This window comes from Acipenser ruthenus, chromosome 13 (genome assembly GCF_902713425.1).
Source record: "Acipenser ruthenus chromosome 13, fAciRut3.2 maternal haplotype, whole genome shotgun sequence".
Classification (NCBI taxonomy): Eukaryota; Metazoa; Chordata; class Actinopteri; order Acipenseriformes; family Acipenseridae; genus Acipenser; species Acipenser ruthenus.
The window spans coordinates 24,071,180-24,097,445 of record NC_081201.1 but is presented as its reverse complement, the minus strand read 5'-3'; the positions used below and the strand labels follow the sequence as shown (position 1 = coordinate 24,097,445).

At 38.5% G+C, this 26,266-nt stretch overlaps 1 protein-coding gene across 3 annotated transcripts in view; it reads left to right on the top strand.

Moving 5' to 3' along the window:
- The first annotated feature begins 10,316 nt into the window (after positions 1 to 10,316).
- Positions 10,317 to 26,266, top strand: part of LOC117418232 (myopalladin-like) — a 103,741-nt gene continuing 87,791 nt past the window's right edge. For all 3 annotated transcript variants that reach the window (XM_034925929.2, XM_034925928.2, XM_034925927.2), the window contains exons 1-2: positions 10,317 to 10,500; positions 12,875 to 13,861. In XM_034925929.2, coding sequence (XP_034781820.2) covers positions 12,876 to 13,861 — 986 coding nt within the window. In that variant the 5' untranslated portion in view covers positions 10,317 to 10,500; position 12,875. The remainder of the gene's footprint in view (positions 10,501 to 12,874; positions 13,862 to 26,266) is intronic.

The following is a 26,266-nucleotide window of genomic DNA, read 5'->3' as shown; positions in this document are numbered from 1 at the left end:
GGACTGCACTCCAGCTCTCTTAAGCTCAGGCAGTCTCATACTTCTTATTATGTATGCACTGCTTTCATTTTTAAAAGCTCGTGCTATAGGTCCTATTAATGAAAGCAGACATTAATGCTATAGTTGGATATGTGCATTTTGGGTATGTTTATTAATGCATATTGTATATGTATTTTATTTTCTATTTTTGAAGAATATTTATGTTTTAAAAGTAATGCAGTTGGAAAAACTTTGCATATATATATATATATATATATTGTAAATATGATATTAATAATATGCATTTCCAAGGACTATATTCCACTGTGTGGACTGTAATTTAGCTGTTTTTAAGTAACAATAAACCAGCTGTGTAAATATACTGTTTAAACAACATAATTTTACGTACCAGTGTAAGATATTGTTCAATAAATGTTTTAAACATCTCTTATTGTATTTCCTTTTTATTTTCTATTTCATTTTTAACTTGAGGAATGTATTGTGAAGTATTTGATATACATTCAAATGTAATAGAGGGCTGGCATACAAATGTGCTTTGATTGGGGTATGGGTGCTGCTGAGTCCTGTATTGTTGCACTGTCTCTGAACAAGCTTACAATTAACAGTGATTGTGCTGGCCAAGGAAGATGACTAAAGCTTGTGGACAACTCCAGCATGGCGAATAGCCACTTTATCATGTTGAAACGTGTCCTGTCCATTAAGACCTTCAGCATTGTGGAGGGACTTCTTCACCAGCAATGTTCACACAGCTTGTTATTCAACCATGAAAATAAACAATAAAAGTGAGTTATTCTGCAATGTTTCCAAAACTGGCAGCTGCTCACCACAATTGCTTGTCTGCCCCACAGGATGTGAAGCAACTTGTATTTAATCTCCAAATATTGTCAAAGTTAGGCTTCATTACACATTGTCAAATAATTACGATGCCCCAGGGACAGGAAATATTATTGAGCCTTATATAAAGGGATATGTGTGTCTAAAATAACACAGGTTTACATTAACACAACTGCTGTACTACACGTGTGCATTTAAGATTTAATTAATATCAGGTCGATTTTCTGTAAAATCAATCAATCAATCAATAAATAGCCTACAGAATATTGTTTAGTTGGGATCATACAGGTCAATCCTATTTAAGTGAATATATAGAAAATAATCTCATTAGTCATAGCTTGTGACTATGTTCGTGCATAATTGCTGAAATGATGAAAAGCCACATTCAACAAAAGATGCATATTTAGTCAGGCAACCAAATATCACTGGTACACACACACACACACACACCCCGAGACAATTGGAACCTTATGGAAAAATAAAAGTTATCATCAAGTAATATTTTAATTATCCTTAGCATGATAACAGGAGGCTGTGTGGTATGGTGGTAAAAGAAAAGGGCTTATAAACAGGAGGTCCCCGGTTCAAATCCTGGCTCACTCAGTGACTCACTGTGATCCTGAGCAAGTCAGCTAACCTTCTTGTGCTCCGTCTTTTGAATGAGACGTTGTTGTTGTGAGTGACTCTGCAGCTAATGCATAGTTCACACACCCTAGTTTCTGTAAGTCGCCTTGGATAAAGGCGTCTGCTAAATAAACTAATAACAGTTTAAAAGCCAGCTCAGCTGGTTTCCCGAGTGGCTCACCTAAAAGCACAGCTGCAGGGTGAGCCATACAGTGCAGGTTACAGACATGCCATGAAAAATAGTGTCTTAAGTTCATCCTGATTGGTCAGACGTCACGCCACTAGACTATTCGCCACACTCCTATTTTCGTGAAATACTGTCTAGTCTCAGGATAATGTTACCGTTACTACAAGGAAAACCATTTTCTGTAGTAGCTGCGTGTGACTTCAAACGGAGAGCAGCCTCGCGCAGCGAGAACGCACCCATTGTACTTGACCATGGCTATGTGTGCGATAAGTCCTCCTCATCAATGTGCAGTACCAAACTCAACCTTTAGGTTAGTTGTGTGATGAAAGTAACAACGACAACTGCGTATGCTTTGCTGTCATGCAAAATGAACTGCAGTGGACCTGTTTACAAAGTATTGGCCGCTGCCAAATCAGCCTCCTACAACTACAGTACAATAAGAACCACATGGGCCAAAAGAGAATTTGATTGTGAAGCATCTCAGGGTTGTTTTATGTTTGATATTTTTCCTTTTTAAAAGCAATTAGAAGGAGTACCGCATAGCAATCTACCATTCTACTGATAAAATGGAATACTTGTATGCCTTCGTCTTATGTAGGTATTCACTAGGATTCAGACTACTAAGATTTCCGTTTACAAAAGCTCCCTTATTTTGAAAACCCAATGTTGACAGGTATGAGGTTCGCGTCACTGGGGATTCTGAAGGGAGTGTCGCTTTGGCTCTGGCTCTCCCATGGATTAGGGAGGCAAAACTGGCAGGGACTGTTTCTACTCATCGCGGTACAGCAAACCCTGCTGGCCAGGCGCCCAGCAAGCTCAAAGCAGACACTTGCAGAGCTGGCCTTTGTCCTCCAGAGGTCAGTACCTCACTGACATCTGCCTTTGAGTTCCTGAGTGTAAAAGAGGAAGCTAGTTCATCATGGGATCGGAGGACATCCACTGGACCATCAGTTCTCCTGAGCTGTGTGGGGAATTGCTGCGGGGAGAGGTAAAAATGATTGGAGATTCCAAATTGGGGAGAAAATTGGGTGTAAAATAATTGAACACACTAAATAAAAAAAAATAAGAAAAAAGGTTGGTTTTAAACAGAGGAACCTCAGAAGCCTTCACACTTATTAGATGAGCCATGTTTTAAAAAATAGCAGCAGCACCAAAGGGTGTTGTGTTTGGAGCCCTCATGCTACTACTGATGCAGATTGATGAGGCACCTAAAATTAGCCTTCTTACACATTCGAAAGAGCGATAAAAGATCTGACCTTTCAGGCATCTCCTTAGCACACTGAAGTAGGACTTTGTTGTCTGCTCTAAACTCTGCCTGCTAGTAAAATACCAACTCTAAATGGTGAGTACTGATATTTATTTATTTACATATAATATTTAAAATAATTATTGAAGTATTATTTTATTAGGCCCTATTGTGAATGGGTAAATATATATTGTATATTTGTTCTTTTTGTTTGATTGTCTGTTACTTGAAATAAAGCAATTTATATGTTTAGTTTTTTTTGTCAATCACTTTTTTTGTGAATCAAGTTGCTTCTATTCAGCTGTTTTGCATATTTGGGATTAGAGAATACTAGACACATAACCAAATATGTTTCATATCTAATTATTGATTGAATTGATCTGAAAGAGGTATATTAATTGCCTTTATTCTGCATGTGTGTGCGTGTGCGTGTGTGTGTGTGTGTGTGTGTGTGTGTGTGTGTGTGTGTGTGTTGGTGAGGGGTGAACCCTGTCTCTCCCTGCAGGGGGTGTTGTGTAGGAAATCTCATACTGTAAAATGGAGAGTAGGAATTTACAAAATCAAATGCTTTGCACTTAACCATGTCAATCTATAATTGACCATGCCTCAGCTTGAGACACTTAACTTCATCAATGTCAGTTATCAATCAGGAACGCATCTTGCATGGGGTACTTCCCATATGATCTGTAATCACTTGATCGTCATTTTACAAAGGTATTATTATTATTATTATTATTATTATTATTATTATTATTATTATTATATTTTTGTTTGTATTTTCGTCCACTGAGATATATTATTATCCTCAAGGGTACTTTATATTATCTACATTGTCTTGTAGTAAATGTAATTTATTACCTCTTAATATTCTATTATACGTGTTCTGTATCACTCGCTATTGTTTCTACCTAGATCATTATGTGCCATGCTTTCAAACTATTCCAGCAAATAATTGCTTCTCACAATACTCCTCATGGTTGATTTTTAGGGAAGCTTATTAGCTGTCCGCTGTGCTCTGAAGCTCATAGATGAAGCAATGTGCTTCATTGTGCCTATGTGAAGAAATTAAGTATTATGAAAATTTAGATGTAAGTTAATTAAGAAGTTAACACTGATTTTGATACCAAAAGCATAATTGAAAGCCATATAATTTTTTAGGTTAAAAAGGAATAAAAATTGATGTTTTGTTCATAAGACAATCCTGCTGTCAAACAGACTCTTAAGTTTTAGTTTGACCTGCCTGTCTGAAAAGCCTAGAGACGTATGTGCACAGTACTCAGCTAGCAACTAGAAATAAACTTGTATTGGCTTCAGCCCAGAATGATCGGCTGGTGTAAACATCAACTGATAACTCATGGAAGTGACTTATGTGAAACGCATTTGCTGCTGTAGGTATTATCCTGTGTCTAACAAGTAGACTTTACAAATTATATTAACATAGTTTACTGTCACTGTATTTTTCTTGAAGTAATTGAAAGATAATTTTAGTAAAACAAGTTGGCTAAATAATTTAATTTTTAGTGTGTTTTCAGTTTGCCTCAAATTTATTGGCAGCTTCAAATCTGAAGGGAGTTGCAGAAAGAGGAAGTTAAAAGCACCATCACTGGCAACTAGAAAGTGCTGTTAGGGAATGTTGAGCAGGCCCACTGTCTAAAGATGACGAAAACGATGCTGTCAGTCAGCCACTTCTGGATTCTGGCTTCTGTCATTTGTCCATTGTGTTATTCAATACCTGCCTCTTATTTCCGCTTTTAAAAGTGCTGTACATATTGAACACAAACAACTGCTATAAAACAGACACAAACTGCTACACAGGCCAAATAAAAACAAAAGAAAAAAGCTGCTATACTTCAGCCTATATAGTTGTTAAAACCATAGACAACTCAGCAATCTACAATAAAAGATATTTAATTTTATTTAGGAATTTGTATTTTATTAACATAGACACTTGTCATATATCCTGGTAGCAACCCACATTTGTCAAGGGTGAATTGCCTGTACTACTGTCGCTCACTATCATATAGTTCACTGTGCTTATGCCTCAGTAGCACAGCACTAGCTAGCGGACAAGGTTTCTGTTTTTTTTATAAACCATACATAGAAATTTCCAGGCTGTGAAAAATGACTTAATTCGAGGTTCATCTTTTTTTTTTAATCCAACTATATGAAGAATTGTTTAACTTTTCAGTTTTCACCTTCTTATTTATGCTGTACCCTATCATGGTATGTACTGTTAACACCGGCTTTCAAAAACACAAGTGTACATAAAGCACTTTATTTAAAATACGTTAAAATAAAACAAACATATTTTTTTCTGGTTACACTCCAATGAGGGCATTTGTATTTTACACCGAGAAGAAGTCTTAAAAAACGAGACTGTCATTTGCTGTTAGACGCATGCTGGATTATAACCTGTGGATTGCTTATGAGGAAAAAGTTATGTATAAAACAGCGGGAATGTATTATTATTATTATTATTATTATTATTATTATTATTATTATTATTATTATTATTAATATTATTATTATTATTATTATTATTATTATTAAAGTAACTGATTTAATTGTGCCTCCAGAGTTAGTTGTTAGATATTTTTTTAATACTTTTGAGGCTCTTAATCCAACACTGCCATGTTCTAAAGCAGCAAGTTGCCAAGCATTTATAAATATTTGTCCCATATGCTATGAGGGATATGTGTGTATTGAGCTACAATGGAGCCCCAAAAAGGGGAGTGACCCTGAGTGCTTCTTCTTTTTCCTATTCCTACAGGAAGATGACATACACTATGTGCAGTTTACACTAGCCAGATAGAAAGAATGCGTAGACGCAGTCAGCAGGATAATTAATCTGTCAGCCTGTGCGCACATTGGGTCTACTCGATACTCAGACGTTTTTATTTCACATCTATTAGGGTTTGATTCTTAAAGACATAATTTAGCTAATCCAGCTGCCTATACATATATAGCGTGCTAAAGCAGCAGAACACTTGCAGGAGCTGGGCTGTTGTATTGATAAAAGCACCATCTGTTTAAACAGTATTTCAGACAGTATAAACAATTTACTTTGAGCTGACTGATGAATATTTTTTTCCTTCATGGTGGTAGCAGCTGACACTTGACTGAAAATCTTCAATACTATTTTTATCTTCCACCTGCTTAATGACAGATGGATACATTTCAGTATAGAATTTTAACCAGTTTCTGTTCCAATGCAGTGTTTTACCATCTTGTTTTGTTTGTATTTATTTCTGTGTGCATTAAACACAGATTATATAAGCAGTTCCTTGAAAGGGATAATTATATATATTCTGCCAACTCAGGCAGTGGTGAAATTACAGTAGTATTTTTAACATTAGGTAGGTTACGTTTAACGTTAGGCAGCACACAGTCGGAACAAAAATAGATTTAACTATTGCCCTGACATCCTTACACCACCGGGCAATAGTTAAATCTGTCGTGTGATTGGTTCACATCACTGTCAGTCCCGCCCCTTTTCAAAGGAACGCCCTTCGCCTCTGAGAGAAAATGGCTGAAGACCGATTCTGTGATTTAACAGGAAATGAGGACAAAAAAACTTTTAGAACTACCGTATGCGGTATGAACTTCAAAAACATTTTCTGTTACAGTATTTATTTGTTATTTATTTATTTATTTATGCTGTAGCAGCTATATTTAAACAAAATATATAAAGTCGTATTTACTATCCAACCTTGCCTCGCTTATTTTCTTGACAGACTCATATTAAATATGTACTGCAGACTCAGCCATAGTGGAAAATAAAATGCTCCTCTGGAAGACTATTGTTACCTCCAGGGTGCGTTTTTGAAAACGGCAACTAGCAATGTCCAACTATATCTTCTGCCACATATACAACTATGGCTGTTAGTAAATAGAACATCTGTATAAAGAGGGGACAGGAATTGCAGCTGTAGACTCCATTATTCAAACTGCTATAGACCTGTACACTATGCTAATTGAGCCATGTTGTTGTTATTTTAGTAAGCAACAGCACCATCTATTGGTATGTATTGCCAGTAATCACAATTCACTAGATGGTGCTGGCTCATATTTCTATGAGTAAACTTTGGCTGATCTAGCCTAGAAAATGTTTTTAAAGCCTTGGCTACGACCCTTTCAATATGTTTGGCACCTAGAATAAACCCAATAGTTATTTCCTGTAAAATGTCTTTCTTTGTTTATATTTCAGTTTTGCTTGCCCAAGGTGCAGTGGAGCTTGCATTAGAAAAATGTTTTTCTTTTTAAATAAACACTAGTCACTGTGCATAATAAGCCCAGATGGTGAAACCAGGAGATAAATCAGTTAAAAGGAACAAAGGTGCAGCATAAAGTATAGAGGGTAGTCTCTCCTAAGTGTGCTTAAGGCATGCTGGCATTATTTCCCTGCTTCAGTCTCCATATTAAGAACCAATATCCATCATAAAGTAAAATAAAAGGGACGGTGTCTTATGTCTTTTAGATGTACATTCCAAGACAAACAGGGTTCTTGCTGTTAATAATGTTGTTGTTCTGCTTCTATTCAGTCCTTGGCCTCTGACTTTGAACTCATTTAACTTTAGACCCAAACCTCCAGAGGAGAAGGACTATTAAATTACCCACTGCACCATCAACTGGAGCTCGTGCTACAGGTGTGTCTGATGGGTGGCAATGCAGAGGCCATATCATGTTCTTTTTCGAGGTGTGGCTTTTGTGACACTTCTGTAGTGTACAATGAGGCTGCAGGCGTTCAAATGCTGAAACATGTCTTAATATTCTATTGTCAATGTACTTGTCTAGAGTTACTTTAATAGCTTGTAATATAGCTTAGAAAAGTCATACTCTGAATTTATAAATAGCTGCATATAGTATCGATGGACACAATAATGTACAAGTCAGAATATATATATATATATATATATATATATATATATATAGGTATCTGGTGAAATTTTCTTGTTTCTCCCACTGAAAGCAAATACAACTTTGTGAGGTTTATATTAGCAAAGTGTTTTTTTGCCCTTGTATTTACATATTTTTGCCCTTTTGCTTTAGTACCAGAGATTCTATTGGCACTGACCTCTGCAACAGATCTTGGTTATCAAACCTCTCTTCTGATCTTTTATGATGTTACCAGAACAGGACGGATCATGGCTTCATTTTCCATTTCTCTTTCTCGAGAGGAATGAACAATGTTATTCTGGCAATACCATTTTATTAGGATCAGCTGCATATAAAAATCCACAAAGGTATCTTCTGCCAGGTAAACAAAATAACCTCCTTAAATCTTCTCCAACATTTTGCAATACACCCCTAGACTTTATAGACACTTTGATTTACATTTGGTAAACTGATCTGATAAACTATTGCTTTTTTACAAATACAAATACGTTTTATTCACCTATACATTCACTTTTCATGTTATAAGCACTTCACTGAAACTGCAGTTTCCATGCACCTCAACTGTAACACTGTAATAACACTGTAATAGCTGTCAGACAAAGAAGCTACTCTTGGCAATGAACATGGTAAAGTCAGCTAAATCATCATGCAGATTACATAGGAATTTACATGTTTTTTTGATGGTTATTGTAAGCATTACCATATTTTACCTGAGGTGCACAAATACTGCAATTTCAATGGAGGAGGGAATATATATAGGTGAATACAAATATTTCTGTAAAATCAACAGTTTAGCAGTCCAATCCAAATGCAACCCAAAGCATCTACTGGAGTCTGAGGTTGTATGAAGATTGAAGGGTAGTGCTACATTTAGGAAGTTATCATGTTTACGTGGTGGAGTATGACAGGCGGAGACAGTGATGGACAGGACCAGTGCTTAAGGATCACCCAGGTATAGCCAGGAATCAGATTTTTAAATAGAAGAATTTCCATTTGCACTTATACTCTGATTAAGCGGGTAACATGTTAAACCCTGTTTGATATGTTCAGTAGCAGGTCCAGCAGCTATGAGACTGAGAGGAAGTGTTATGAAGTTACTCTCATCGTCTATAGAGTATACTGTACATGAAATGTATGATAAATCCCAAATGTATAAACCAGAGTGAGCTTGTACTGTCAGAACATAAAATAGCTCATACTGAGAACCTGACAGCTGACTGGTTTCCTTTGCTTTACTGCTCCCATTTCTGTTCTTTCGTCCCCTTTACTTTTTTCCTTTGCTTTATTTTCCATTTTCTTTTTTTATTTAGCTTTGCTTAAAGAGTAAGTAGCAGAGTTCTGAAAAATATAGCTTTACACTTCCCCACGTGTTGCTATAACTGTTTAAATAACATACCTGTAATTTTTCTTTTCATTGTTAACATCCTGACAACTTTTTACACTTATAACTTTAATGACTGTTTCAAAGCTCTTTTCAATATCTCTGCTCTAATGCACTGGGGGTTTGAGATCTGTTCTCTAAATCACTGCAGGAAGAGAGATTAAAAAAAAAAAAAAAAAAAACACATAACAAGTGCTCTGTAATAGAAAATGAAAAATGACTCATCGTTAGTATCGCCGAGTCACAGAGCCAGAATGTTCTAGTCCGAGTCACACAAGGTCAAGTCCGAGTCGAGTCCTAATCTTTTGCGGCTGTGACTCGAGTCTGAGTCTGAGTCACGAAAAATGCGACTCGAGTCCGATTCCATTATATACCCATTACTGTAAAAAATGTGGGTTTGCTTATATTGTTTTGTTTAGTTTTTTTTTTTTTTTAATCTTGTACCTCACGCTTCAATGACACTGCTATAGGGGTGAGTTTCAGATTAGCTTTACATCAGTTTCTGAAATGACAGCTTACCTTTAAATGTTAAAATAAACGCAGCAGAAATGCAAGCACAATCTCATAGTAATAGTTTGATTTTAAGTATTTTATGTACAGGGAGGCCATGTCATACAGTAATTCTGTTGAGCTTGTTAAATGAAGCAACCCAAATCGAACCATTCGAACACAGCACAGTAGCACATTAAGGATAACACAACGCACAAGGAACAAATATTGCACAGCAGTCCTTACACGTAAGCTTACTGGTAATGATATGGTATTCAATGTATTATATTTTACTGGTTCATATCACTATTGTACCATTATGAGAAAGGATCATATCATGTCCTATATTTCTAGCTCATTTCACTGCACAATGAAGCTGTCTGTTCTCCATACTTCACAAAAAAAACAGATTGAAAGATTATCCCTATTATGTTCATCCCTTTGCATTAATCAGCAGAATTCTCTTGAAAATCTTCTGAGTGAAATTATTATATAGGTGGCTGTTTAAGAGAGGTACTGACAGACTAGCATAGGTGCTGTTCTTGCAAAAGAATCCCCTTGCTGAAGCCTCTCCTGCCCAATGAGGTGGAATGATTCTCAGGCACATGGTCCATGCTGCCCAAAAATAACTTGGGACCTAGCAAGCTGACAAATGTTGCTGCTTTTACTGGTAACAGGTTGCCCAAGCTTCTTGCTGCCATCTTCCCCTGACTTCAAGGTTATCTCCCTGCAAAAATTAAAGGAAACCTAGGCTGCTGCTTATTTCCTGCTCATCCCTTGAGGCCCTCTGTTCCGACTGGAGGATTCCCTGATCTGCACACCATCTTTTGGGTTAATCAAAAGGTAATGTCCTGTACATGAACTCCTGACTTCGGCTATGACAGGTATAGGGTGTGCAGGTAGGTAGGTAGGTGTGCTTTTTTTTTTTTTTTTTTTTTTGGAAAAGGGTCATATTTAATGTTCCTTGATCGCAATTCATATAGAAAAGCTTGCATAAATGACATGCGTGTTTTGATGCTTGGGTTATTCTTGTCAGCTGGGATGGTGTGGAAAGTAAAACATTTGAGGTCAGTTTATTCAAAGCATAACATTGACTCAGGGTAGAAGCAGCTGTATTTCCGCCTAGTAATAGCCCATAAAGAAGACTTCTGGGAATCTTTCCCCTATTTTCAGCAACTGCCTTTTTGAGGTATATGTAGCTGATATAATGCACCAAATCGTATGTGATAATGAAGTGGTTGTGGCAGCTTCTCTTTACGTGACACAGTGGATTCAAGTTTGCTTTTGATTTTATTTTGACAAGTAAAGTGACACCCCACACTATAATTAGCTTGAGTTGGGGGTGGCGGGAGGCAGTGCACTTGGATTAGTGTCCACAGCTGCTGCAGTAAAAGCTCTGGTAGAAGGGCAATGCTGGCTTTCTTACCTCTTGATGTTTGAGTGTCAGCAGCATGTGCTGGCCTTGTGCCATTCCTACCAATCACAGGCAACTCACTTTAAAGGCTGCACAAGCAAAACAGCAAAGGTATTCACTGCTGCAGCACACACAAAACACGTTCTAATGAGAACTTACCACATTATTTAATGCTCAGACTTTTAAGAACAAGGGCTTTCTGTAGGTGTTAAATTTAACCTATTTAAGCATCTAAAGAAACACCATGGAATAAAACTTTTTGAAATAAATGATAAATTCAGAAGTTCCCCTTTTAAGAGATATGAGAGTACCCCTTGCATGTTGTCAGTGAGCTGAGGCCACGATCAAGCTGTTCTTTGCAGAATTCACTTAACCTTTCATTTGACCTTTCCACTCCTAGACAGGAGTGACAATAGGAAAGCCCACATGTTGAGGGTCAGTAGGTTAGATCCCAATTGGCCCCTGTAGCTATTATTATTATTCCACGAAGAGACTCAAGAAAAATGAGAAAGACGTCAACCATTTTAATCTGAACTATGCAGACTTAGCAGTTTCTATACGGTTACTAATGGTGACAGTTTTTTAAGTAACACAATACCTGGGCCCTTTTTGCTACACTGTAGACCCTAGCTAGCACGTTGCAATGTTTTGATTCAATTTACCAAATGAAACAGGTGTAACTTTACTTGGCTGGCTAGTTGTCCATTGCTATTTGTAATGAATCTTTAGTGCTGTTGATTAATGTATAGAACATTCTTTTGCAAAACACTCACACCCACATGGTAACAAAACATTTTAAAATGTGTTTTATACATTTACATTTACACCTTGTGTCATTGACATTTTCTGAAGAACTGAAAAATCATCCTCATATGAGGCATTGTAGTGCCTGGCAGTTTTTAAACCAGCCTCCTAATTCGCTGCAAACATGTCAATAAATTACAACTGCCAACAAGATCAAAATGAGACCCACATTACCAGAAAGTCTTTGTTGTTGTTGTTGTTTAAGAAACCAAAGTAACTGTAATTGTGTTTTTGAAGTGTTACTGGACAGGCTGTGAGGTTTAAAACACAATGCATTACTTTCCCTAGTTACCTACTTTGTTGTACGTATTTTTGCAATATCCTTGTCAATATAATTGTTTTGATATTTTTATTAACATATGCCTGATCATAAATCAGAGGATATTTGAAATGTGAAATGAAAATAACTGGTCAAAACTGATTTATGACCAGAGATATGTTAATACAAATATCAAAACAATTGCTTCTATATTAAAAATATATACTGGAGGAATACGTACAACAAAGCAGAAAGCTAGGGAAAGTAAGACCCTGTTCACACTACTGGGCCAGCCCTGGTCCCAGGGCAACCCCGTTCACATTTGCGTTTCTAAGGCACCTTTGCCCAGGGCCACCTTAAATCGCAAGTGTGAACGGGGTCTAATGCATTGTGTTTTAAACCCTACAGCCTGTTCAGAATTACTTTAATATAGGGTGCTTGATAACCTTTTCACACATTCAACAGTAAGAATGAAATTGTTCAATTTAATTTTCACCCCGTTCATAAGGAATGTTGGAAAACAGCTGTGTTAGTTTTAAAGTAGGTGTTTATTTGGCAATTAACCACTACCCTTTTACCACAAATTTAATCATTTTAAAGTCATTTTAAAGTCATGGTTGCCCTTTCCTTGTGTTGAAGATCTTCGGGTCTTTTTAATATTGAAGATAACTCTAAAAAGAGGTATGAAAATGGATTTTAAATCATTCTTAACTATTTAATATTGTTTGTATTTCTTACAGCATGCAAGACAATAATGTGGAAGCCTCTACGTCAATATCCCAGCTCCTGAGAGAGAGCTATTTGGAGGAATCCAGGATCCACCAAAGACACAGTGAGGTGAGCCGATCAGAAGCCACTTCACATGAGCCGTACTATGGAACTATTACAGGAAAGTCAGAGGAGCAAGTTGGTCAGGAAGAATTCCAAGACCTGTCAGCCTTTTTAAGCCAAGAAGAGCTTGACAAAAGTGTAAATCTTGCCAGGCAAGCCATTACCCACAGCCCAACAGAAGAAAAAAAAGAGGGGCAGGCACTTGGAAACAATCCAACTACCGAAGTAAGTAACCCATACAAAGCAACTCCAAACAAACAGCTCCCGCCCTCTACAGCCATGACCCCTGAAATACAAACCTTCCCGAGCTTCCGTCACGACAATGTTATTAAAAGCACCAAAGGTTCCAGGGAATCTTTGCAGGGTCCTAGAAAACAAGTAATAAATAGTCCCTATGGAACAGAGTGCCATAATAAGAAGGAATTTCTAAATAAGGCTGCTGACTTTATAGAGGAGTTGTCATCCCTCTTTAAGGCTAATAGTTCAAAGAGGATTAGACCAAAGGCATGCAAAGGCCACAGAAGCAGATACCAAGTGAAGAGTCAACTGGAAAGCTCTGTTTATCCATATACCACAAATGACCGGGAAAGGCCTGTTGTCGCCATTGATGACCAACTGGATAGTGAAGAGGAAACCTACTCAGAGGAACCAGAAACATTTCAGCAGGACAACCAAGAAGAAGAACAAGAACAAGAAGAAGAACAACAAGAAGAATCTACAGAAACAGGAGCCACGGAGAGTTCCTCACCAGAACTCGCATCTGAATCCTTTCCCACTGAAGAGCCAATTGGGGAACCGCCGCGATTCACTCAGAAGCTAAAGAGTAGAGAAGTTCCGGAAGGGAGCAAGGTTCAGCTGGATTGTATTGTGACCGGGATTCCCGCCCCTGAAGTCAGGTAAGAGGAAATGTTTTACACCCTTAATTTAGCAATGCGGTAGTGATGGTCTTGGCATCAGAGTTTCTCATATTTGGATTTCATAATGTAGGTCATTGCTATGGGAACACCAAGATTTTACAAAATCTTTATTCACCTACTCTTTTGAGTGTGGATTCATTTTAAAACTTTCTGGAATGGGGCACTGATACCTGTATTTACTTCTACTTGTACTTTTTAATGTGTATTTATCAATAAAATGTATACAAATTTTGTATTTTAGTAGGGCTCAAGTAGAATAGAAGAAACAATTACTTGCTTTTGAACTAGCGTTATTTTCTGTAGTCCTTAAACAGGGCTTTTTTTTATTTAATTAGCACAATTAAATCAAAAAGTAATCTACCTCACTTGCACAGTAGGCTATGAACAATGCGAAAAGAAATGCACCTGTTTCATGTAATTGTGCATACAGCAAGGACCATACACAGTGGGAAGCTTATTTCCACAATAGCATGACATTTTCTTTATTACCATATGATCATATGCTGATTTTAATGCTGGGCTGTCACTGGATAAAAAGGCCCCCGTCCTTTTTTGGCACTAGAAAGTACCTCGAGTAGAACCCCTCTTCTTGAGAGGTGTGTTCTACGAGGCGGATGGCTTGTTTGAGAAGTAATGTTTTTACTTCTTGCCTGAGGGCCAAGACCTAGAGAGGGTCACTCACGGATGTAACCGTGATCCCTCGAAAGGGATCGGAACTGGGTAACCGTAGTTACAGACGGACACCAGTGCTTCGTCCTATCCCGTACCGGAGCACAGGAAGGGAGCATCGCAGCCACCTGTCGAGACGCCTCCTGCAGAGACGCCTCTACGGTGGGAGCATTGCTGTATCTCCTCTACCGCTGGCCCAAAGGTATGTCGCGTCTAATAGGCCTCCTTGTCCACATCCAGGACCCTGACCTGTGACAGCCAAAGCTGTCTGCGTGCCACTACAAGTCCCGCCAGGCTTCTGCCCAGGGCCTGCCCTTGGAAGCCTGCAATTTGTAGCAGCATACCAGAGACCAAGTGCAGCTCTGAGGCTACCAGCTCAGGGAAATGCCGTTTGGAGACCTGCCGTGTTGGTCAGGTGTGTTACCTGCGCTTTGGCTGCGTACGTTTTTTTGAGGTGAGCCTCTGTGATCCTGCTTTGGCCATTAGTGCATACAGGGTCTTTGGATAGACATCCTACCGGAGGGGATCGCACCAGGACTGCTATGGTGGAGTCCACCGGCGGGAATTGTGCCAGTCCCAGAGCCCCCACACCTTCCAGGAGGCCAGCGGGGCTGCATGTTTTGAGATGCTCGGCGCCAATGCCGGTTCCTGCTGTTCCAAGGAGTCCCTGTCCCAGGAGATCGCGTCCTGGTCCTCCTTGCTCAATGCCTCGTCTCGATCTGAGACGTCCGCAACCGCAAGTGAAGGTGGGGTCGGTACCTGAGCAGGTGTTGGAGGTGGAGCTGGGGCAGGGGCAGGGGGAATCTGGCTCTTCTGGGCCATCTGGCTCTTCAGGTCCGAGATATCCTTGGCCTGCCTACTGTACCTTGCCTTCTTACTGCTCTTCGAGGGAGACTGTGAGCATCTGCAAGCTCGGTGAGCTGAAGCCTGCACACAGGGTATACTCTGTGACGGGCTGGAAGGCAAGTGGAGGATGGGGGAAGGCGGAGCTCCCAACGCTGCAGGGGACACAGCCGAGCTGGCTGAGGAAGCAGCTCATGTGAACTTTGCAAGCCTCCTCCACAGGGTCAGAGGCTGGGACACTGCAGATGGAACAGAATTTCTCCTCCTAAGGCAGAGGAGGTGTGCTGCATCCCCAAGCACTGACACATAGGAGGCGAAGCATCCCTCCACAAGATGTGCAAGGGTGGAACTTGGACATTGCGCCGCCCGGAGCATCTGCACTAGGGGTGCCTAGGCACCGCAGCAATGAGGTCCGGGGGGCACCGAGAGGCCGAAGCACCGAGGCACTGGGGCACCGAAGGTACCAATGCAGGGAGTGATCGAGCACCAGGTGCATCGAAGCACCGAGGCATCGAGGCTGTGGGGCCAAAATGCGCCGAAGCACCAAGGAACCGAGGCTCTGAGGCGTCGAAAAAAAGAGGGAACCGAAGGTATCGGTGCAGGGAGCATCTGAGCACTGAAGGCGCCAAAGTACTGAGGTCATCGAGGCTCTATTATTTTTTTATGTTTTTTAATTTTTTATGGATCTACGCACCGAAGTGGGTGGTCAATGTGTGCAAGTCAACTCTACAATGGGTTAATCAGACCCAGAGGAGGAAACACATGTTGTATTGTGTTTATTTTTGAAAAACAACACACACACTCACACAGCTGAAGGGTAGGGTATACAAACTTTTTTTTTTTATTATTTTTGACCGCACATATCGACTCGACATTGGATGCGGCAGAGCCAGGACCCGGTGGAGGAAGCGTCTCTCTTTTCTCTCTTGTTGTTATTTTTTTATTTTTATTTATTTATTAGCTGCAAAAAGCAGAGGAAAAATACAAACAGCAGGTGCTGTAGTGTTAGAAAGCAGACTGCTGAAATAAGACTTTTTTTTTTTTTTTTTTTTTTTAAACGTAGCGCAGTTGCACAGCATTTCAGCTCAGTCCTCAGAAGCCAAGCTTCTGATTCTGGGAAGTGGCAAGCTGACTTCCAGCAATAAATTGCAGGAGAGTTCTTTTACAAAGAATCAATCACGCAACTGGAGAGGTTAGTTATACCTACATTACCTACTTGATTGTGAGAAGCAAAAGAGAATGTGACTCCGCAGAGTGACTACTTATTCCCTCAGTAGGTGGGACCAAGGACGTCACTACCCGGAGGGGCCTATCGGCAGCTCTGACCTGAAATGCTCAGTAAATACCTGACCTGTGGCAGGCATATCCCAAAAGTATTGGTTGTTGGTCGTCTTCCAATTGAAAGGGAACCATATGGTTAATTACTTATTAAATACAAAAGATAATCACAATAAACTGAAATGTCTGATAGGGCTGTGTGACAGGGTGCTCGTGTCACGTGTGTGGGTAACCACTGCTTAGGCAATACAGAGAGACATGGGAGGTGGAGTTGAAATGCCAGCACAGGCGCACAGGATTTATTAATACAAAAATAAATAAACAAAAGGGGTCATGTGACATTACCAGCAATGGTAACGCACAGAGGACACATACAGCAAGCTGTACAAAGGCAAAATAAAACACAGTACAAAAACTACAAATAAAATGTGCCACACAGGGCGAGCGCTGGCCTTATAAACGAGGCGTCCAGCTCCAGGAACCGGCTACACTACGTAACTCTCACTGTACATTACTTCCTGGGATCACTATCCCCTAAACTAACCTACTGATGAGCTGGTATTCATATGACGACTCCTGCTGCTTCATACGGCCTTGGCTGGGCATTGCCTTCAAAAGCACCGCTTGCAGCTTCAGGGTTACGTAGCTGTCATTCCTGCACAGCGGACTCTCCTCTCGAATATACGCAGCTCCCCTCTGTAGCATGGCATTGCAGTCTCCCCGAGCGAGCTCCACCGGATGTTTTTAAACTGACGGACACTCTGTCGAGACCCACCCACCTGCTGATTGAGGACCAGCCCAGCCAATCATCCACTGCCCCTCCTCTCAACCAAACCCAGCAGGCAGCAAAGTTTCAAACGAGCGCCTGTCTGCAAACAATCAATTAATCAAACAAACTCCAAAATGCACACACAATAAACCCATTTCCCCATATAAAATTACACCAACACTAATTTACACATGTGCAGGGCAATTGCCCTGCTACAGACTGTCACAATAAATGTTGTATAGCAATGACAATAACAACCTCCAGGTGACATCATGAATAGAGACTTTTTGCCACAGACTGGACTGGACATAGGCAGACGAGAAATGTGTTATGAGACCATAGGGCAACAATGTTCGGCCACTCCATAAGCAAATGTGGGATTCAACAAGCTTAGTCTTTTGTTAATATATTATGCCCATATCTTCACCATGAAGCTGTATGTTTAAATAAATTTGTATACTGTGACACTGTTTTCAGAGATCAGGGATTGGTCAGGATGGCTAAGGGAGTTTTTGCCAAGGCTAAGAGGGTATGACACTTATGTCACCATTTACTGCTGTTCATGTTTTACAATATCAGGTCCTGCAGTGATCCATGGCAGCATGCCTTGAGTCTGACACATAAGAGCTTCCATGTTCCAACTGTATTCCAGATAATAATAATAATAATAATAATAATAATAATAATAATAATAATAATAATAATAATAATAATAATAATAATTCTGGTGACATATAAATCACTCAAGACTGCTAGCTCGAAACACATTTATTTTATTTTATTTTTTAACAATATATCTCTTTTAAATACTATCAGGGGGCTTGAAGGTAGGTGCCTGACCCCCTGAGGCGCACTCCTGAATTTTTTGAGAACTGTTTCCACTAACCTAAAATAGGTGGGACTTTATCTCTAAGCAGAATTAAAGTCTTACCAATTTTAACAATGGACCTGTTGTAACTAAACAGATGTATTGATATGAATTAAGATAACATGAAATTCAATGCCAAATGGGTGGTACAGAAAAAGTATAGACCCACCAAGAGAAAAATGTTGGTGTTGTAAAAGATTCATCACTGTCAGCAACCACACAGTGCAGGGAAGCAATCAAAAAGGCAAACAGAAAGCTCGGGTATATATCCAAAAGAGTGGAGTACAAATCCAAGGAGGTTATGATGAGGTTGTACAATGCACTTGTACATTGAGAGTCCTGTGAAGAGCAACCACGAGACTATTTCCATGGCTTTAAAGAAAGAGCTACAAGTGTAGGTTTAAGATCCCCTGGGTCACTGGGCATTAACCTTTACCAAAATAATATATATTTTACAAATGGGATTCATGTGTGGAAAAACAACACACAATTTGTGTAGTTTCCAAATAAACCCCTTCAGACGTGTTTCACATCACTCCATTACACATGTGGGTTACATATTTTGCTGATGTGATCACATATTCCAAATGTCACTGGTAGACATGGTTTGCTGATACTGATGTGATAAGCATGTGGTCTTCATAACACTTATGTGGTTTAAATGTGGAATATTTATTATTTTGTGTCTTCAGTACCAGAACACTCTGTTTATGACTGGTGCTGTGATATAAATAGTTTCATTTTGATGGAGGTGGACGTGGACAACATTGAAAATATTTTTTAATTCTTCTTCACACTCACGCTGAAGCTTAATCCCTGTAATAGCTTTTGAAAGTCATTGAACTGCTACCTGATAGGAGTCTCATTCACCGACCAGCAAACTGGATGCAAATAAATATAGCTGTGTAAATAAGGACAGAATGCAGTGAGCGCTAATGTCAAGTATGCTAGCAGCATTTCCACATTAACAGCACACATTATTATAGTGTACAGCCGTCACTAATTGTTTTCCATGTCATTTCATCAGGTTTCATACATCTCTTACTTGCCGTGTGTTTAATTCATATATAGTGATGTGAGACACTGCAATCCCAGAAATGTTGCACTGCTTTTTTATGTAGAACTCTCTGCTACTTATAGTAACAAAGCCATTAGTGTTATATTGTGCAATCTGCAGGAACGGTCACCAGTTGATGGTAGGTGTACCCAAGTGTCATTTTTAAAGTTATATTGCTAGCCTCATTTCAGGCTAAGGGGGTTTTGTTTTTTATATTAAAGGTAGAATAACTTGCCAGCAGACACAATCATATGAACAAAATACGCTGGAAGTCTTTCTGAAACCTTATACAATTGACTGGAGATGATGCTTTTAGTGGAAAGCTGTTGATCTGAAGGTAGAAAAAGTGACTAGTGTTTTTGTTATTGTTGGGTAGCGTCAGAGATCACTATTGATCACTCGGCTATAGACCATTTTTTTGTGAAAAGCACAAAATATGTTTGGTCATGTGACCCTGTATCAGCCAATTGGGATGTGACTTTCAATCTAAAGGTTTAATATTGTATAATATTACGTTTTCAGTGGCTTCCTCGAATCATGTTGAGAGTGGTTTGTCTGGCCCTGACATATGTCAATAAGGCACACTTTTTAGGTTTGCAAAAACCATTTACCTTCTAGTTTTAATAGTATCTGGAACCTGGGACGTCATCTGAAATATAAATTAATAAATAGCTATGGTTAAAAATATATTGCTGTGATAACAGAAGACACAGGATACTGCAAGATGAAGTAAAAAGTGTTTGTAAATACTGCAGGGAGTTCAGTAATACTTTAGGGTGTACTTCCTCTTGACCTTTTGCTGCTGTGCTTATTTTTCTTAGCCATTACTGATACCATCCAAAACTTGCCTTGTAAATATCTAGACAAAGAATATTTCACACCATACTGTACATTTGATATGGTAGAAAACAAAATAATGACTGCAGTATCTTTCAAAGCATTTAAGGATTCTTAACTAGAGTCTAATTTAGTGTTCCATTGTCTGTGTCCTAATTCTGGCCTTGTATGAAATTGGAAACTTAGTCTTACGCAGAGGTAATTTGCACACAGAGTGAAAATAGAGCAGACTGGGGGATTTCTGAAAAGGCTTTACTGTCAATCAGTTATAGCTGATTGTTTTCTATACAATGAGGTACATACTACCACAGTACTGGTACACTCAAACCCTCTGAAGATCAGGTCTCATTTGCCACGTTGATAAAACTTGATCTAAACCGGGATTTCATCCAAAATGGGATATACAGTCAGCACTGTAATCCTACCTGACTGATCTGGGAAAGACGTTCAGATGCTGCTTGTTTACTGAGTAATTATAGTAACGTAATAAACAACAAAGCAAGATTAGAGCATTAGCTGAAATTAAGCATGACCATTTGTATCTTTTCAAACACTTGTACTGTTCGATTGTTAGGTAAAACAACCATTCTAATATAGTGCAATAGGGTAGATTTGAAATGACTCTCAGAGGTGTCATGGTAAGTTTATCCCTTTGAAAATGGTGTTTTTGTTAGTTGCTTGTTTTCTGCGCATGAGACAAATATTCTTACGACACAGTAATACAGTGTTTATTTGGAGGGGTTCAGCACATTGGACATTCTAGATAATAAAATGTCCAAGACAAAGGTAAGAGCACTTAATGAAAGCAGCCATCTACTACAGGATAGTGACTACTTGGAACCTGACTGGCTGAGACAATCCATCAGGTCTATAACATTTTTTTTTAAATTTGTATTTATTTATTTATTCTTAAGATTTTTATGATGTTGGCATTCATTGAGAGTGCTTCTGGATTCTCTTCCTCCAGTATTGATTTATCATCCTTTTGCCTTTGTCTGGTTACAAGCTTGCTTTGAGTGCCTAACTTCCATCACTGAACAGACTTTATATGACTTTTTACTGAGCCAGCCCTATCTACTCTATTTTCCTCTATGTGTGGAGTTGGTAGAGTAGGTGAAAACTACCACTGTCACATGACTTAAATAGAGTGAGGAAGTCTGTTTAATGCTAGGCAGTTAGGATTCTCCACACAAGCTCAAAGCAAGGTCAAAGACAGGTACAGAGAAAAATGACGATTACTCAATATTTCTATGGTAATTTAAAGGCTCTTTAAATGACATTAAGCTGGGGTGCCTGGATGGAGTATCCCTTCATAAGATTTATTTGTAACAGAAGCAAATGTGTTACACACTGAGCCACAAAGCAGCACGAAAAGTGAAGTGAGCTGTGCAGTGAGAGGTAGAGGAGTTTCATAGAACTGGAGCTGTGAAATACCAAAAGAGATTTCAAGTAACATGAGCCTCGCCATGAGCTCATTTCCTGGCTATGGCCTGAACCTCAGTGAGGGAGAGGGGGAGAGAAAGAGAGAGAGAGAGGGAGAGGAAGAGGAGGCAACACCACAGCATCATAACGCAGTGTCACGCCAAGGTACGGTCAGGGATATATCTTCTGAATGTAAGGTGTACCTCCAGTGAATGGCTGCCTAAACTAACTAGAATAATGCAACTTGGAAACTTGGACTTGTCTTTCTGTTGGGTTTTGTGCTAGACAAAGTTAGCTGACATGAGAGTTGAAGGGTAAGACAGCTGCAGCCTTTATAGTGTAATTGGTAAGCTGACAGTGTGAATGTCATCTGCTCTGAGGAGGTACTGAATAGGTGACCCTGATGTGCTTATAGAAAAAAGGGGGCATGTATTTAAGTGTGCTTGTTTATTTACAGTCTGTAATAGTGTATTTATTTATGTTATGTGTATTGGTACACACGTAAATGAATCAGATAGCGTGTACAGCCAAACCCTTTCAAGTTCACTTAAAATAACTGATACAACAAATACTCCTGCTTTGCTGTGAAGTTTAAAGTATAGTACTAGGTATAGCATTGATTACAATTGTGTTCATTAAAAAAAACATATTTCCAATGTGGAGTGTACTATACTGTACATGACAACATATTATAATTATTAAAACATCTACATCTGTAAACATATACATGGCAGGGTCCAGTATGTAACATTGTGCTGCCTTGCTTTAGATTCAAAACATTTAAATAATGTACAGAGCCATGCTTGCATGTAAACCGTCTTATATTTTATACAGTGACATTCGGTGGGGGAAGTCAGTTGTATGACTGATACATTTCATTGATATAAACTGTAATGTGATAATGTCAGAAGTGATGTAATCAGAGCTTGTCTCCATTGTCTCCAATTATATTCTGTTTGGGACATTTGATTATAAGCATAGGATGACATTAAGAAGAGTGATTTCAAGAGGGTTTGACTGTATATAAAAACATTGCTCTTGCAAGAAAAATTCAAAGTGGCAGGGGGAATTATTTCTTACGTTTTTCTTCATATCGAAGGTTCTTCTTTAGTCTAAAGCAATGTCTTCTGAAAGGTGGCCATATTTCTAATTGATAGACATGAACAGTAGTTAACACTAAAGGTCATGACCAGTGAGCTGGGAAATTCTTGAAAGACCTCTTCACCCCACAGAAGCACTGCACACATAAGGACTGACTCAAAACTACAGACACCCCTCCAAGTCACTCTAAACTGGACAAACCTTCAATGGGATTCATGGAAAGAGGGCACTAAAATGAACATTCCACTGGATTTGAAACAGAGATGAATGTATTTGTAGCTTCAAAAGAGACCATCCAGATAACAACTGTATTGGTGTCACTGTTGTTGCTATTTTCAATGTAAACTATGAGTAGTCATAGCTTTAAGGTTACACAATGCACAGTACAGTCAAAATCAGGTTTGATATTTTTCTTTTTTCTTAAGTAGTTGTTGACTTGTAAATAGTTACATTTCTTTATACAAAATTGTGTTGAAAATGTTACTTGTATTATTTACATGCATGCCTATATGGGTCTGATATTTGGCTTTGTGGGGTGATATGTACAAGACAGTCTGGCAGAGGGTCTGTTATATATTATTTATTTATATATTGTATGTAAAAAATAATGTGTAAAAAAATAATGTAATTTTATGTCAAAATAATGTGATATCTTGTAGCAATTGTAAGTCGCCCAGGATAAGGGCGTCTGCTAAGAAATAATAATAATAATAATAATAATAATAATAATAATAATAATAATAATAATAATAATTTAGAAATTTAAGTGGTACATTACTAAATATGACTCAACTTTGGCCTCAATAGTAAAGTGAGGAATCACAACTACCAGCAATATCTGAACCAATATCCACAACCCAGGCTTTTATTGTGGAATAGATTATTATGAACTCTGTAAAGTAGCTTGGCCTGAGGTAGAGGAACCATACAATAGGGAAGCAAGATTCTAGTTATATTCAGCTCAACCCTTCACTCAGTAAATCTGCTTTTTTAAAAAGTAAAAAACTGCTTTTAAGCAATCTTATGATCTATAGGGATGTCAATAGTTTTCCAAGTTTTACACATTTAGAATTGCTCCTAAACATGTAATCATTGACAAAGATATACATGTCAAATATAGAGGTCAGCTGTAGTGTTTATACAATAGGAAGTAATCAGTGGAAGGTTATGTATTTAGTATTTATTCAGTCTTTATTCATATACACATAAATGTGGTACACATGTGGTCTCATCTGCATTAATGTTGTAGTGTGTCAAAAAAATAAGTAACATACTGTGGCAGGATGACAGAGGTTTGAGGCTCAGAGACAGTGGAAGGGGCAAAATAATGATCTTTATTCAACAAAAAAATAATCAAATAAACAGGCACAAGGGCCAACAAAAAGGTTCAAACAAAATACAGAAATGTAGGCTGGGCATTAGCCTTCACTACAGTGTCACACCACACCACACCACACCACACTACACCACACCACACCAACAAACAAACTCACCCAAAACTCCTCTCCCTAACAAAGGGTTTCAGCTGTCTTTTATAGTCTGTGGCTGAGCCACATTCTCACATGCATTTTACAGGGAGGAATTTAACCCCCTCCCTGCCAATCCAAAACAAACCAAGAATCACAAAAACATAATGAAAACAGTAAAAATAACAACAATAACAAAACACAAATTTATAGGGGCGAGCTGGCACCCCATCACACATACTCTAAAGGGGGCTTCTAATGATGGCTTATAAAAATTGCCAATATGTCAGTGTGTGTGTGTGTGTGTGTATATATACTCTACATAAATACAAATGTTTGTAATGTAAACTGATATCACCATGCGTGTGTGTATAAGATTTATGACAGAGCGATGATGTGCCACCATGATATCTTAGCTTACTGGGTATCGAGAACACAGACAGGTAGCTCTTCAGGTTCACATAATTTAGTCAAAATAAATAGCCAGGACCCTGTTCTATGGCAACATCCAATTACATTTCTAAAGTACTTACCAAGCTTTGCATTGTTGCTTTTGTTGGGGTGTGTTCTTGTCTGACTAGAAAATGGTTTTATAAAATAAAATGCATGAAATAATGCAGGCATTAAGATGGCAAACATGGTAATAAATCCATCTGACTTTATGGTATAATACAGGTGTGACAAGTTGGAACATCTTACCTCAGATCAGATACCCATTACTAAATGTTTCATGTTGTATGGAATAGACAGTTCTATTTCCATACCACAGAGGCATCAGTCAACTAGGAAAAAAAATTAAATTGCATGATGCAGCAAATCTAAATACATAAATGGAAAATATGGGCATCAGATGTTTTTATAGAACAGCATTAACAGAACCGCATTTTGTACAACTCTGGCCAAAAGTTTTGCATCCTCCTATAGAATTAACAAATTTTGCTTCATAAAGTCGAATGAAATCTGCTGAATAATGTTACGTTAACATATTGAATTGCATACCGCGTTTTTGTTTTCCATATACTTAACGAAAAACTGACAATTGAAAAATGTGACATTTTGAAATCTAACATGAAATACTCTGTTCTGCCTACAGTTCTGTCTTTTATGAGTGTAATTTATGAAGTGACAGATGCTGTAGCTGTTTTTTCTGCCTTTACACAAAATTCATAGTATATTTTTAGCACCATGCATGCGGAGAATATACACAAAAAAAGTTTAAAACACCTGCCATAACATTGTCATTAGCATGTACTATAGAGCCACTATGGAAGCAAATGCTAATTATTGAAAATCTACATGATGTTTAAATCCACTCACTGGTGGTGGCTAATCAGCATAGATCTTTGCCAATGTGTGGAAAAGATTTTTGGAGAATCTTGGGCAAAATTGAACATATACATTTTTCATGCATGAGTTAGTGTAACATTCAATGAGTTAGTGTAGCATTATTCAGCAGGTTTCATTCAACTTTATGAAGTAGAATTAGATAATTCTATAGGGTGATGCAAAACTCTTGGGCATAGCTGTACTTTTGAATTGGTTCCACATATATGTGTGTGACTACATTTTTAACCATGTGTTTAGATCAAAATCTTGAGGCTGTGCTTGTTATGCTGTAACCTCTTTTAAGCCTGAACAGGAAATAATGGACAGAACCAAAGACAGTAACATTTTGCACTAGATATATCCCTGCAATCAAAATAATATTTGTAAGCAAGTCTGTATTTTTAATTTAAAAAGTTATTACTGGTTTCTCATGAAAAATAAGTTCCAAAAACATAAACATAGGCTGTGTGGTTAAAGAAAATGGCTTGTAACCAGGAGATCCCCAGTTCAAATCCCAACTCACTCACTGAATCATGACCCTGAGCAAGTCACTTAACCTCCTTGTGCTCTGTCTTTCGGGTGAGATGTTGTTTTAAGTGACTCTGCAGCTGACGTATAGTTCATACACCCTTGTCTCTGTAAGTCGCCTTGGATAAAGGCGTCTGCTAAATAAACTAATAATAAAAGATTAGACAAGGCATTTTCAGTACAGTAAAGATTACAAGCATTATTCAGATTAGTGAGCGGA